The following is a 15,589-nucleotide window of genomic DNA, read 5'->3' on the forward strand; positions in this document are numbered from 1 at the left end:
ACCCAAAGCTTAGTGGAGGAATCTACTTTTGACCATGTGTGGATTAGAGAAAATCCTAATTAAAATTAAACTTGTGCATCTGAATTCCTTTTCTTTTCTTTTTTTAGTCATTACAGATGTGTGCTCTAATCAATCACTACACCCTGGAAAGAAAACAGTTCAAAGAATTTATTAAAAGGCCAAAGTTACCATGTCATGTGACCATGATGATGTAAGATGCGCGAAAGTGATTAAATAAAAATAATTAAGAACAACTATTACAAAAAGGAAAAGGCCAAAACAATATTAGAAATGAAAATTGCAGAAGAGATAGATCACAAATTCTGTTTCTGACTCTTAGTTTTTATTCACATTAATAATTTTTATACGTTTCTATTTAAAATTGGAATAATAAAAGATAGATAGATAGATAGATAGATAGATAGATAGATAGATAGATAGATAGAACCTTCGCTCCAGTCCAGTAGGTGGCGGTAGTTCACCTTATCAAAAGAAGAAGAAGAAGCGGAACTCGTAGCACAACAACAACATTGTTAGCAGCATTAGCTCGCAAAAAAGCGAGGAGACTTTTTTTCTTCTTATTTGGGTCCCATTAACAGGTGAGTGTAATAACCGAGGGCCGTCAGAGAGTGTGAATGTGCAGTCTGTTGCCCTGTGTGCTTGTACGGTCGGAGAATCGCACATTTGTGAGCCGTTTCAGCTATGTGCACAACGTTAGCTCTCAGGCTAACGCTAGCTCCTAACGTTTTATTTAGTGGTTGTGTGCAAAAGTCACTGCATGCAAAGAGTTCTCGTACAGGATGGAGATTAAGGTGTGATGATGAGGATGCAGTGCTGTTGGATTTGTCCTCCTTGGTGAAATAGTTAGTCGACAGCCAGAAAAAACGACTACACATTCATGAAAGCTGATTTCTCGAGAGCTTTTTGTATTCTGCTCGTTGTATCCTGTTAATGACAACGTATACTCGGATACAGGCGTCATTGATACTTGTGGTAACGAGCGGTGTGCACGGATGGGTCCAGATACTCAGAAGGTTAGACGTCAAGATGTTTTGTGTGTCAGGTTTCTTTACTAAAACTCATATTTCTTGAACCACAGAGGCCTAGAGATACACGCAAGATTTACCACGGTTACATCAGTTGTCTTTTTTAAGATCTGAGGAGGTTTATTGCATACTGACTTGTCTCGTTATTAAGGGTTCAACCTTCAAATGGTTGGTGACCTCCACAGTCAACAGATCCCAGTTCAACAAGCATCTTTGGGATGTGGTGGAGCGACAGATTCTCATTATGAATGTGCAGCTGACAAATCTGGACTGACACTCAAAGCCATTATACAACACGCCTCATTCATGCAAGCACTTGCTCTATGCTTTGAAATGCTTTCTATCTAACATTCACACACATTCATACTCAAATGGATGCATCGAAGAACAGCTTGGTATCTTGCCCAAGGATACACGCAGACTGGCCAACCTTCCAGTCAGTAGATGATCTAGTCTACCGCCTGAGCAACAGCCACCCCATACAGTGTGATGGGGTTAGGGGTGCTGATCATGCAAATGTGGACCAGAATGGTTCCAGCATCTTGTTAAATCTGTGCCTTTTCTAAGCAGCATTTGTATTTTTCTATTCTTTAACTTACTGCTCTGACTGAGGTTTAGCCCGTTGTCCAAACAATTGTGTTTGACCTGGGCTAAAAGTCGATGTTTGAATCAACTGTTATTACTGTTGACAGAGGCCAAGTGGAGATAATCTTGCATAAGAGCACAAAGGAATTTGTGCTTTGATGGCAGAGTGATAAAGTCACAGCTGTGCAGTCACAGCAAACATCAGGTATAAATAAACAGTGCTGAGTAGCAATAAGTGACCATAGGTGTGTGTGAAGTTGAGATAGTGTGTGTGAGGTCAGCATACAGGCAGAGTAGAGCCAGTGTGACTCATTCAGGAGGATGGATTTAAAAAAGAAAAGCAAACACCCACAGTGGTGGGGACCATGATTTGATCTGTTAATACCTGGTTAAAGCATGTGTCTGTAGCTGTAATGCTTAAAAGTATAAAAGGTAAATTAAAAAGTTGGAAGTGAACAGCAACAAGATCCACTGTTTGATTTCTCACCGATTTTTACACTGGCTGCCATCAGAACTACTTAACATAGAGTCAGCAAGGTGTTAAAAATGTTCAGTTGGTGAGCCGGTGTGAGTTGTACCCTCAGGAGTTGCATCCAATGTGGTCTTCTGCTGCTGTAGCCCATCTGCTTCAAAGGTTGATGCTCTTTTGTCTGCCTGTCAAGAATTAGTCGACTCTGCTCATTCAAAAAGGAAAAAAAAGAAGGTAGTCCACTCCATGTTTTGGGAATAACTTGTCCATTCCAGTCTAGTTAATTGGACGAATAACAAGCAAAGAAGTCAGAAGTAGAGCAGAGCGATATGGCCAAAAATATTTATCACGATATAATTTGAAAATTTGCAATAACGATATAACTGACAATATAATTGACACTAGACAAAATACTTCACAACTCCACAACTTTATTAGTGCAAAAAAACCCATCAATGTATTTTCACTTAAACAAGCAGCTGTTTTTATGTGCGTTAAAGTTATATAAAAACGTAACAGTGCAAATTCCTTGCTGACAGTTTAACCAAAAGGTATTTCCAGTGGAAACTGGCCGACATATCCTCAGCATAACCATGTATAATATCCACAAAACTTAAAAAAGGTTATACACACACAATACGGTAATATTATGTTGAAGCACAGTACGTATCACTCCGCGAGGCGCCTGCCTGCGATAGCCGTAATGCTCCAACAATCCATCAAGCGGTGCGGGTTCGTAGCTTAGCAAAGTCGTACTAAAACATTTGACAGATTTTCGAGCGCCGTGTACATAAAATCGTTTCGAGGTCAGTAAACACAACCAGAGTTCATACATAAGGCACACGGGATTATAAGGGACACTGTCAATTTTCAGAAAAATCAAAGGATTGATTTTAAGTGTGCCGTATTTTCCAAACAACACGGTAATAACGACGGCCCGCTAGCATGCTCTACCAAAAATAGTGCTTTGTTGTGTATCTGACGGACGAAAGCTAAACCAGTTCCACACTGAAGTTGCAGCATTTTTACAAACCAGTTCTGGTTCATCTGTTTCATTCAACGATCCACTTTCGCTCTTTTCATTCTGCATCGCCGCCATGTGCGTATGTAAACAAAGGCGCAGCACATGCACGTTTTACCCAGGTTCTATCGCGATATTTCATTTTCCTGTCGTTGCCCAAAATTACACCGGTATTACCGTGAACAGTGTGATATAGCCCAGCCCTAGTCAGAAGTTCAACAACAGAAACGATGCAAAGCCAAATCAACTAGATCATCTAGCTAGTGTACTTACGGTGCTGGAGCAGTGTTGATCGGTCCAACGTGAGATTCACTACATGTGGACTTAGTATGACCTGAGGTCCCAAAATCACCACTTCTTGCTGCTACTTTTTCCAGTCCCCCAGAAAACACACAGTGCCTGGTAGACCCCATGAGAAAGGCTTTAATCGGCACTCCTACTCCGCCAAATCAGAGTGATCTTACTGGCTGACTGTACAAATGAAAAAACACAGAAATTCATTACAAAAACCACATTCAAAATAACTAATCTGGCACTCGCAGCAAGGTGTACCTAACAAAGTGGCCAGTGAGTGTAAATAGTTGTCAGACACAGACTTTGACTTGAAATTTAAATAAGTACCCCATAAATACTGCTGGTGTTATACTCCTTGACTTCAATATATCTTGGTTTATTTGAATAATTTTTTTTTTTTTTTTGTAAAAGAGGAAAATACACAAATTTGTAATTTTGGACGACGCTGTTGTTGCCGTTTTTCTTTTTTAAAAAAAAAACTTCCAGTAAAAACTATGCAGAATAAAACCTTAAGTCAAAATATTCTTTTCTCCTAAACTGCTCACAGAAACTTAGAATAACTGCAGGTACAGAAACGCACAAACAGATCTTTCATGGTGTGTGTGTGTGTGTGTGTGTGTGTGTGTGTGTGTGTGTGTTTGTGTGTGTGTGTGTGTGCGCGCGCACGCGCTGAGATCTTTGAGTGTGTAATGAACTTTTAAAGCTTTCATAATGAAAGAAAAAAAGAAAAAACTTATGAGCTATGTGATTCTTTGCCACTAGGTGGCAGTACTCGCTGTCTGAAAGCGAGAGAGGGGAAAGAGCTAATGTAAGAAAGGAGAAATGAGAAATCACTCAGCAAGTCTCGAGTGCAGGTTTCAGAGATGGTGAAGAGAAAGCAGGAGAGGAGGATTCATCAAAAAGTGTGGTTAAAGATGCAAACACAGAAAACAGGGAGTTTAAATGTGTTTGATAAATGTGCCTAAGAGTTGGGAGATGGACTCAACCTCATTGATCCCTGACGCTTAATTTCAAAATGCCAGCCGAGTAATCAGGTTCACTTTAAATAACTGTCATGCCAGTTAGACGAGAGAAAGATGAGGTGCAGTGACTTTAACTCTCAGATGAGGCAAGAAAAAAAAAAAGGATGATTTGGATTGTGATGGAAATCCGAGGAGAGGGAGCAGTATTTCCAGTCTGAAACTTGACTTCTTTTCTTTAAAAAAGCAGAGAAATCAGAGAAAGTGAGGAAACAAGTTTAAGAACTGAGCGTCTTTCAACACTTGCTGCTCAATTTACACCACCCTTCTTTCTAACAGGGGAGACAGATGCAGGCAGGTGGAGTGGGGTGGGAGTGCTTCCAGAGGGAGCTCAGCATGCATCTTAGTTCAGCATTTAGAAAACATTTCCACATTTTGCCTCTTTGTTCACCGTCTCAGGTACGCTGGAATTTTCGGACACCCACTCGAACATGTCCTATGTCTTCATCAACGACTCGTCGCAGACCAGCGTGCCTCTGCTGCAGTCGTGCATCGATGGAGACCTGCCCTTCGCCAAGAGGCTGCTAGAGACCGGATGCGACCCCAACATCCGTGACAACCGGGGCCGCACCGGCCTCCACCTAGCCGCCGCCAGAGGGAACGTGGAAATATGCCGCCTCTTGCACAAGTTCGGGGCCGATCTGCTGGCGACGGATTATCAGGGGAATACGGCGCTGCACCTGTGCGGCCACGTGGATACGATACAGTTCCTGGTGTCCAACGGGCTGAAGATCGACATCTGGTAAGAATTCAGAGTTCAGGTGATAACAGTGAGCTGTTTCCATCCTGAGCAACTTAATGTTCTCTCATTTTAACTCCACTTTTAATTTCATGTATATCAACTATTCAGAATCATGTAGTCATGCATGATTCACGATGATATGGTAGAAGCTAAAAGACATGTGGTGTACTGAGACTGTTTGGGTTGTAATACCCTCTCTAAACAACTTAATCTGCCCTTTAGAGATTTCTGAATGAATGAAAATAGCACTGAACTCAAATTAAACTGCAATGAGCAAAGCTGCTCTAGAGATGATCTGAATCCACAAAGAACTGACAACAGAAAAGAAGCAAAAAGAAACAAATTTAAAATTGAGCAGACAGCAGTACTCTGAATCTTCAGTCGGAGGTTGGTGTTAATTCTGTCAGAGTATTCATTTAATGTTATTTGGGTTGTTTTTTCTTTGTAACTGCTTATTGAGCATCTTAAATATATAAAGTTAGTTGGGGAATTTGAATCAAAGTATCGTAAATTTCATGAATGAAAGAAATATAACTAAAAGATAAGTCTTTTCTATGTAACTGCTGCTAAAATCCCACTGGTGGAATTCACCTTTCACCTCTCAGCAGAGCGAATCGAATGACTTCCTGTCCCTTCGGGGGGAGTGCACTGTTGCTCCCCTCAGAGGAGACGAGAGGAGTATTTGGTTCTGTTTGTTTGCAGTTTTAAGTCCAGTTTTCAAACTATTGTGTTCAAATCGTGTGTGATGGTAAACACCAATAAGAGTTCGAGCTGATTTCATTTTGAGGGAAAATCGGGTCAAGGTTGCACCAGATGTGAAAATTGTTAAAACCTTTAGATCACGCACATTTTTCTTTTGTATGGATCGTCTTCAACCTTCACAACCATTTACTATCATCTTGGGCACCATGAGTAGCATTTCACCTTTACCAACTTTTGGGTTATCAAGTAAGTTGTGAACAAACTAAAGCTGAATATCTGATGTTTCTCTGGGAGACTTTAAAGCTCTGATAAATAATCCTGTAACTGAAGAGTGCAATAAACCAGACTTTGTGTTTTTACTGGTACTGTGATATCGCTCCCCAGCAGACACAAAAATGATCTCGTGAGCATGAACACAACAGGAAGTCTCTGAACTCTTCATGCATGTAAATCTAAACCAGTGTCTGGAAGTGTCCAGAAACATCTCGTCGGCTTTGGAGCTCTTTTTTTTTCCACCTAACTGAATTGCACATAGTACACATTTTGCTGTGTGTGTTCAAATGCTTACAAGATGAATGGATACGGATAAGCTAACAGATCTCAGTCACCCCATGGCAAACACAAGAGATGACCTCATGCTGCTGCTGTACCGATTAACCTCTTTTTAGACTGTTAGACTTGTCCGACGGATGCCCCTGATGAAGCTGCTGAAATATGACACAAACACTTAAATACTTTCTGGTTTTTCAGGGAATTTTTGGGAGTTGTGAAATTGTTTTAATTCACTAAATGAGGTCATCACTTACTGCTATGAGTTGATGTTACGTAAATCACCCATACCACGACAAAGCCACTACCAAGGCCATCTGACTCATTGTTTGCTGGGATTACTAAAAAGGATTCAGTGCTTTCAGTTGAACTTAACAAAAACATTAGCTTTTAATTCTACTGTGCAGACTAATCATATTGTTTTTATCTGCAGGCTACATGTGTGACTGTAGTTATGTATGCACAGTTGTGGAACAGCATATTCACATCATGGAGGTTTCCTGGTTCAAGTTAATACAAAACTCGTGTGTTGGATAAAAGAAATAATAGATTTCTTCTGTTCTTACTGCAGTAACCACAACGGATCGACTCCTCTGGTGCTGGCGAAGAGACGCGGAGTCAACAAGGATGCTATTCGTCTGCTGGAGGGGCTGGAGGAGCAGGAGGTGAAAGGCTTCAACAGAGGAGCCCACTCCAAACTGGAGACCATGCAGATGGCTGACAGTGAGAGGTGAGCAGAGCTGGAAGGAGAGAGGGTGGAGAACCAATCAGGGCAGATCATGCAGCCAAAGCATGATCTGTCCTGATTGGCTCTCTCCTGCAAAGCAGGTAGAGTTTCAAGCAAGACTTCACACAGCTTTAAGAGCAGTAATACTGACCCAGAGAACTGTTCTGTGCCTGCTTTAAATTAGACTTAAAATGAGATTCTGGAAGGGTCTATCTTCATTTTAGCTCCTACACTGATTGTGGGTTTTCTTAGCTTTACCACAGAAAAAAGGAACAAGAACAGAGTTACATGTGAGAGATAACAAACTTCTGTGTGTGTGTGTCTCAGTGCGATGGAGAGCCACTCCTTACTGAACCCGAACCTGCAGAGCACCGAGGGCGTCCTGTCCAGCTTCAGGACCACCTGGCAGGAGTTTGTGGAGGACCTGGGCTTTTGGAGGGTCCTGCTGCTGCTGGTGGTCATCGCCCTCCTCTCCCTGGGCATCGCCTACTACGTCAGTGGGGTCCTGCCTTTCTCCACCAGCCAGCTGGAGCTGGTGCACTGAGTAAAGGCTGGGAAGAAGGGTGCGGAAGAGGCAGTAAAATAAATGAATGAAGGTCTGCGTTCAGCTTTGTGTATAGAACAAAAACCCAGAGTTTTGTTTCTTTGTTGCCCACATTTGATCCTTTTTATTGTGGTCTTAACAACATCATATGATCCTGTTAGTAAAGCGACGCAATTTAAAAAATATTATAAATATTTTTAGGTGATTAACGAGAGAGGACGGTGACTCAGAGACTTCATGTGTGGCCTAACACCTCGACTCATTGATAGACTCATTTCCTCTTCCTCACACTTGTCATGTCATCCCTGTTTGCTCTGTTACAAGCTGTATATTGCTGATGTTTTGTATCTTTTCATTGTTTTCTCCTCACTTGTTATTTATTCAAATGTCTTTGGTGTGAATTTTTCCCTCGCTGTCCTTATTTCACACAAATACCTGCAGCCTTTCTGTCTGGAAACAGTTTTGTCAGGATAACAGAGCCGACTGCAGAGAAACACCTGGGCTGAGTTTAGATGAAGCTTCAGGTTTAACTGGGATTATGGCAGCAGATTAATGCTTCTTACTTTGTTGTATATTCATTTTATCTTAATGTGCTTTTGTTAAAGGTTTTCAGTGTTTATTCCATCAAACATTTGAAGTCATTTAATGTGCAAAATGAATAAAATCATGACTGTAATCTGCATCAGGTTAGAGCGTCACTTTGTTACAAACTCAAACCTTTATTGGCACACAGCAGCTAACCTGAGCTTTTTACAAAGCGCAAAGAAAACAGGAAAGACTGCAAATCTGTAGAAACAGGCAGGATTAGTACTCGCTGTAAATGAATATACATACAGAACCTGCTCTCACCAATGGGGGAAAACCTTCAGCTGTTACTGATCTTTGATGATTCAGCATTTTAATGAATCTGGGTGACGGTAAAAGAGCTGTTACAAAGAAAATCAAACACTTGAGATTTTTGTTTGTACCGTAAATTGTTGGAAGACCACAAATCAAGCCTTACTGGAAGCTTTTTCAGGTATAAGCCGTACTTTCATTCAGTGATTGTACACATTGAGTGTACAGTCATTTGTACCCACCTTTTTGCTCCCACTCATTTGCAAACGTTCAGTTACCCTGTACCCACTGCTGTTGAAGAGCTTTGAGACACACAGAACAATAACAGTTTCACTGAGGAAGAAAGATGGACAATGTCACACTCTCACCTATGGCTGTTTATTGTCCTTTTTTTTTAGTGACATATAGACCTTCCCCTGGATGTGCCCTGTTAGAAAAGAGAATATCCTGTCAAATTAAGGCTAAGACTGTTAAAACCAGGCTGTGATGTGTTTGACTTCAACTAATATCAGTACATAAATGTGTCACCGCTTTTTTCCGTTACATAATGTGGTAAAGTGCTGTAGGCTACATGTTTGGTAAAAATGATTTAAACAGAAGTGGTTTTGTTTTGACATTCTGGTTTTAGTTTGAGTGTGAATATAGCACACAGCCCTGCAAGTTCAAGTTCAAATTTTATTCGCCACATGCAGTGGCAGGTTGCCCTGCAGTGGAATGAACCCGACCTTACACACACAACACAGACATCACAGGGGGATACAAGTCAGAGAACGGGTGCATTACAGAAAAACCACTGAAATGTACACTACAATAGGAAAGTACAAGAGGAAAAAAAGAGACCTCTACTCATGCTGGGCTATAGGAGGACAGCATGAGAACAGGAAACAAAAAAAACTACTCTGCACAGAAAGCACATAAATGTCCACAGTACAACATTATAGAGCACGTGACCAGCAACAGGGTTGGGTAGAGGATGAGGAGTAATCCCAGGCAACACAGCAGCCATCCTGCCACTGCGCCGACTCTCCAGCATGGGCCCAGACCCGCCCGTGTTCCCAGGAGGCAACAAGCATCGAAGGCGTCGGAAGGGGAGGGGGATGAGTGAGTGCTTATCAGTGTAAGTGTATGTGTGTGTGCGTGTCCATAGTTCAGCTGAGACAGTGTCCTTCGCCCTGCCAGGCTAAGGAAACAGTCTTCCAGCCAACCCAGGTGGCCTTGCAAATATGACATCCATATTAACTGAAGTCATGTTTAGTCCACATAACGGTTTCAGTGAACCGTGCACTGCCCAAAGACATTCAGACTTGCTAAACCAAAACAAGGCAAAGCTTCAGATAAACCTACATAAGGTTACTCTACATTTACACTTTGCTGTTTGAATGCTTTGCCTTGCAGTGTCACACCTAAGAGGATATTCAGTTTTACTAAGTTTCACCAGGCCTTTGCATGTAAGTCGTCATCATGTTCAGTCATCTGATGAGAAAAATCAGCCATGGCACATCACCTTAATTGTCAAACTCATTGTAAAGGCTCTCGTATGGCCCACTTTGATCTCAAGGGTGCAGAACCAGAAAAACTCCCCTTTGTGTCAGTGTGAACAGTATGACTCATGCAGTTTTACTGCATGATGTAGAAATACTGCCGCAGTGATGAACGAAGATGTGCTCACTAGTATAAAAACAAAAGGTTTAGTGTAGTGTAGTGATTAAATTTCAAGAAAGTAACTCACGTTATTTCACAAAAAAAGTATTTTTATTTTAATCAGAATATATAACAAAAACAAAATCCCCCACAAAAAATTACATTTTCTATGTTTTAAGTGTTATTGTTTATCTATTACTTAATTGTTTTAGTGTAGTATGAATGGCAGTGGGGGATTCTTTTATGCAAACTGTAAAAGAGAAAATACACTATCAATTCAGAATCTCATGTCCAACATCACATATTCCAAGGTTGTCCAGTGGGCCAGATTAGAGTTAGGTTTGACACTCCTGCCCAACATGCTGTCCAAACATCTTTCTTTTTTCGCTGTCTTATAGCTGCTAACATTTCAGCTTAGGTAAAATTACAGTTGATGACATAATAATGTTGAACTGTCTTAGCAGTTCCTTCAGTGAAACTATGAAATCAGCTCCGCCTGAGAGTCAGGCATCATCCATGCATACATACACTTCCATTGTTACAGTATCACGCTATGATATACCGCGCTATATAAATCCAGTCCATTATTATTTAGGTTTTTAATGTGTATATCGCACATGTGTAGCATTCATTTCATTCTTTAAGGAAATTCGTTTAGTGAATGACACTGACAGAAAACTTTTTTTATTTTTCCAAAAAAGAGAGAAAAAAGACAGATTTAAACAGCTCTACATACTATTATCATGCTGACTTTCCGATCAAGTCAGTGATGAAATAGGACATAATGTTATCAATGTAGTCTTTTCTGTGTGTTGACTATACCACATGTAACGATCATACCGCGTTTTGTCAGTTTTCAACCAGTGAATCATTAAGTTGATCTTGAACACTTTGGTGGATGTGAGCAATCATTACATCATTTAATCCGAATTCTGTCGGAAAATACAAAAAGAAAAGTTATGCAGTGATTTGTGTTAAATAGTAATAAATAAATGCTGATGCAAAAATTACCGAACAATTTGTCTTTGTATCCGCCTCAGAAAATGTTTGTGTGGAGAGCGAAAGGGTTTGCTTCATTAGTAGATTCTGAGAGGTGTGGACTAATTTCTGCTTCTTATTTAACAAAAAATAAATGTAAACATACGTTTAAAAATATTAAAATGAACCCAAGAAGCACTGTGGCCTAAAAATGTATTCATGTGTATTGTTTAATGGCAGAATCACGCGTTTGACGTTTATAAAATGGATTCTAATAGGAAAAGAAGGTGAACCGGGCTTCATATAATTTATTTTCATTTGTCAAACCACGTGTTTCCGTCTGGAAGGAGGAACTCTTAACCTAAGCCGAGGCCTCCGTGATGGAGCAGGCGAACCACGAAGTGTCCGTGAAAATGTCCGGACTTCACCGTGAACACATTCAGGCCTGTGAGGCCTGAAGGCACTGAAGGTGAACGTGTGTCACCTCACTCAGGCAGTGGTGTAAGCACACTGTTTATTTAATCACACACAGCTGAAGCAAGATATTAGAAAAATAAGAAAAAGTAAATTAAGACAGGAAACAAAAGCTTTAATCGGTGTAAAAAATCATAATAATAATTATAAGCTAAGTTAAAGGTTGCCAGGTATTGATCCTAAAAGTCTTCAGACGTCTGCCTGGGACGTATTTGATGGATTGTGGCCATTCATCTGCAGAGGAGGACGATGACTCAGACGCTCCGACGCCCCATTTACATCATGGTGTTCATCTCCGGATCCAAAGCGTCGGAGAAGACGTGACAAGTACGTGGAGCAGTGAGATTTCAGGAGCTATCCACACACAAGGCCGCAAACCAAAAAGACCACAGCTGTGATGCAGACAGCGGGCGGAGTTAGTCCATTTGCTTCTGAAGTCGTCGGTGTGAGCTGCAGAGGATACAAGAGCAGAAATGTGATCAGATTCAGACGCAGGAACTTTACATGAAGCTGTTTCAGGTCTGACATATAGCCGTAATGATGTTATCTATTCAATCGGGGGGCACCACATTGCTCTTTATGTGGTGTCTTAATACTGAATCTCTTCCTGTGGCAGGCTAAATATGTGTCAGTAGTGGTGTCATATGACATGTTGCAAAAATGGGTTGCATTTATGTTACTGGTATACATTTTTACATAATATAAAGTATCATATCGCATTATCTGTTATATAGCGACATGCATTTATGTTCATTAGCGCACAGAACTGTGGGACAAGCCGAGAAAAGTCTCAGAGTGTGGGGCTCCAATGATAATGACCTCACCAATCGCCAGCAAAGCGCAGTACATGTACATTAATGCAAATATGTATGACAACTGGAAACAACAAACTTGTTTTATTGATTGAGACAAATAAGACGCTCTGCAGTGTCATCATGAAAGTACGCGAAGAGGAAATACGAGCTGATTCAAGAGTAAACAAATGCGTCAAAGCCTCGATAGTTTCGCCTCACTTGACAGAACTGTGACTGATGTGGACAAGAAGACTGATGTGATGATGTGATTTACTTTTTCAACACTTTGATTTTGTTTTTTTTACTCTTTACATATCAGCATAAATAGCAGTATTGTAAATTTCCCTGATATGATTTGGAGGTTGCATCCACACCTGAGGGAGCAGCTTCACCACCAGTTGGGCCTGCACTAAATTAAGAGACACTCAGCTGTTGTGTGCAGATTTGCACCTATAGGTAAGATACTGGCCTGATGGGATTGACCTCAGGACTGCTCCACCGTCCTGCACTCAAAGGATATATTCGTTTTAACTGAAGATTAGGTGCGCTGTGAGGCACGAAAATGCTGTTTAACAATATTTGACATGGTTTTAACATGTTTATAATGCCTGTCTTTCATCGAACAGGGTTGAAAATCAGTGTTTTTGTGTTTACTCGGAAAAACAAGGAGTTGTGGATGGACTGTGAATGTAGTTCTATAAATAAAGGAACAGAAATTTTGTCTTCCTCTAATAATGTGGGTAACATGGTTGCACTGGTTTCTGACACACTCAGACTTGTAAGAAATATTACATTATGTTTGACTCATAGTGTCAGCATGGGACTCCATCCTTTCACTTCCTCTTCGTCTATCTCAGAACGTGTTGGTCTGTCTCACCCTGTTGCAGGCTGAATGTGTTTCACGAACAGTGTTCTGTTATTTAATATATGTTGAAATCAACATATATTAAATAACAGAAATAAGTAGATTGGTTTAACAATTATAAAAGATGAGCAACAGCAGAATATTTTTTAAAGTATTTATAATTTTATTTGACTATTATCAAGAAGTTGGAACAGGATAAAAATCCCATTCTCAAGAGCAGTTTGATTTCAGTTTGCTTTGTTGATCAAAATCTGATTATCTGCCCTCGTCAGTGCCTCCTCCCTCCTCCTCCTCTTTGCTGTTGCAGAGTTCTCCATAACCACTGCTGATGGATCTCAAATTTGTGTCTTCTCCACATTGTGATCGTTCCCCACCAACACTTGTGTGTACACGGTCTGAATTTATCAGGCATCAGATATCAGAGGATCCAAAAGGCTGCTGTAAAGAAGAACATGGTCCATGTCCAGCGAGGACAAGAAGACAGGACAGAAATGTTGGTCACTGCAGTTTGTAAGTTTTAACTGGATATCCCATTCACATCTGTCTGTGGCTAATAAAAAACTAAAACTGTATACTGCTGGATCCTTTTGGGACTGCCCCCAAATCTTACTTTGTCAAGCAAATAAGAGTTAAAATAAGTCAGCATCTCTGCCAAAAAATAAATAAAAATAAAAAAAATCCCTTCATGGAAAGATCTGTGGCTGACCACACAAGTGCCCACCAAGTCAGCACTGAAGACGTGGTCTGACCTCATCACTCCCAGTCTTGAAATGAAGCGAAAGTCACTCGTGTTCAAGGCAGTAAGGCTTTGTATATAAAGCTACATCTAACCACTTCGCCGTGAAAGTGTGACCAGTAGAAATTAAATCCGAATGCGCAACAGAAAGACGAACAAACAACACCAATCACGCTGTTTTGTAACTTTGGAGTCACGTGTAAAAATAAATAAAACACACACATTTAGAGTCAATGTACTCACCATCAGTGTAGGCTTTAGCGTGCTGGTTAGAGATTCAGGGACGATCTCTCGAACTCGCAGGCGCACAGCTGAGCGGTGTCTCTCCGTCTTGTCCACGTCACAGAAATAAACGCCTTGATCCCGCAGCTGAACTCGCTTTATGCTGAGGGACAGGTCTGCCCTTTGGTACCAGTCTGATGATATTGATACCCGGCTTTCAAAGCCATTCCCCTCAGTAACCTGGGGAGGATTCAGCTCCAGCACCACCTCTCCGTCTCGCCTCCACTGCGCAGACTTCACCCTCTGTCCTGCTGTGATGGAGCGGCACGGCAGTGCAGCACCCTCACCCTCATCTACAACAACTTCAGAGGGCAGGAATACTTGCAGATCAGTGAGCTCTAACTTCCCTTTCTTCTTGCATGTAAAGTCATACATGCCCTGGTCATTTAAATCTACACTTGTCAGTATTAAAAAATCGCTGCTTACAGTCACCCGGTCAGTGTAAGCTCGCCCCGGCTCCCAGTCACCATGAAGAGACGCCACCACCTGAATGCTGCCGTCCTTCAGGTGTAGATTCAGTGCCCCGTGTCCCTCCATGCACTCATCTGAGAGGACAAACTTAACATCATCCCCCACACTCGCCTGGATCAAGTCTCCAAAGACCTGGCTGGTAAAAACTAGAAGAACAGCTGCAGAAAATGGTAACCGTATCATCCTGTCCGAGTGGTAGTGAAGGGACTTAAATCCAGCTCAACGCGTAAAGGGTCCTTTCGGAAGAGAAAACTCCTTCTAAGCGGGGTAGAGCAGGGCGGGCCAAGGTAGTAGAGAATAAAACTTTGCGAAGTTAATTATAATGTATTTGCCATAGAAACATAATATAAAGCAACCCTGGCCAGTAGCAAGAAGAATGAAATATTAAAAAGAAAAGAAAAATCCAGCGGCGAGCAGACAGCTTCCCCACACGTCCTCTTCCCTCCTTTCGTCGTTCTTTAGTTGCTGAACTAATGTAAAAGGGAACAGCAGCTGTCACTTTTCTTATAAATACCGACCGTATCTCATTGATCATCCGGGTCAATACTTACCCTGAGCAGACGTCTCAACCATGCCCTGCTCTCCGCTTTATAACGGTGGTTAGCGTTTCGTCCCATCAAAGCTCTACGGTACCTCCAGCTGTCCGCTGAACGGACCCCTTCTGCCACCTTATCGGTCTTATGTGTCCGCAAGGCTAGTCTGTTACTACTAGTCTGTTTACACCCTCACAGCTGTGGCGACTGTGGGTGTAGTGGAGTGTCTCTCGGTTTGAAACCCTACGTCACTACACACTGCTCGCCGCAACACCCGCTT

The 15,589-nt window shown here is 41.5% G+C and overlaps 2 protein-coding genes across 3 annotated transcripts; one reads left to right on the forward strand and one right to left on the reverse strand.

Annotated features, from left to right (window-relative positions):
* Positions 1–471: 471 nt before the first annotated feature.
* LOC120718252 (ankyrin repeat domain-containing protein 46) lies at positions 472–8,380 on the forward strand. The gene is made up of 4 exons (XM_040006691.1): positions 472–599; positions 4,834–5,176; positions 6,999–7,157; positions 7,482–8,380. The coding sequence occupies exons 2-4, from the start codon at positions 4,866–4,868 to the stop codon at positions 7,696–7,698; spliced, it is 687 nt and encodes a 228-aa protein (XP_039862625.1). The 5' UTR covers positions 472–599; positions 4,834–4,865; the 3' UTR covers positions 7,699–8,380.
* Positions 8,381–11,227: 2,847 nt separating this feature from the next.
* LOC120718251 lies at positions 11,228–15,566 on the reverse strand. 2 transcript variants are annotated; one of them, XM_040006688.1, is made up of 3 exons: positions 15,328–15,566; positions 14,267–15,246; positions 11,228–12,078 (listed from the first exon to the last, which is right to left on the reverse strand). In XM_040006688.1, the coding sequence occupies exons 2-3, from the start codon at positions 14,957–14,959 to the stop codon at positions 11,983–11,985; spliced, it is 789 nt and encodes a 262-aa protein (XP_039862622.1). In that variant the 5' UTR covers positions 14,960–15,246; positions 15,328–15,566; the 3' UTR covers positions 11,228–11,982. The 2 variants fall into 2 exon arrangements, with proteins under 2 accessions (XP_039862622.1, XP_039862624.1); XM_040006690.1 differs by having other exon boundaries at positions 14,267–15,566.
* Positions 15,567–15,589: the final 23 nt, after the last annotated feature.

This window comes from Simochromis diagramma, unplaced genomic scaffold, assembly GCF_900408965.1.
Source record: "Simochromis diagramma unplaced genomic scaffold, fSimDia1.1 OVJJ01000524.1, whole genome shotgun sequence".
Classification (NCBI taxonomy): Eukaryota; Metazoa; Chordata; class Actinopteri; order Cichliformes; family Cichlidae; genus Simochromis; species Simochromis diagramma.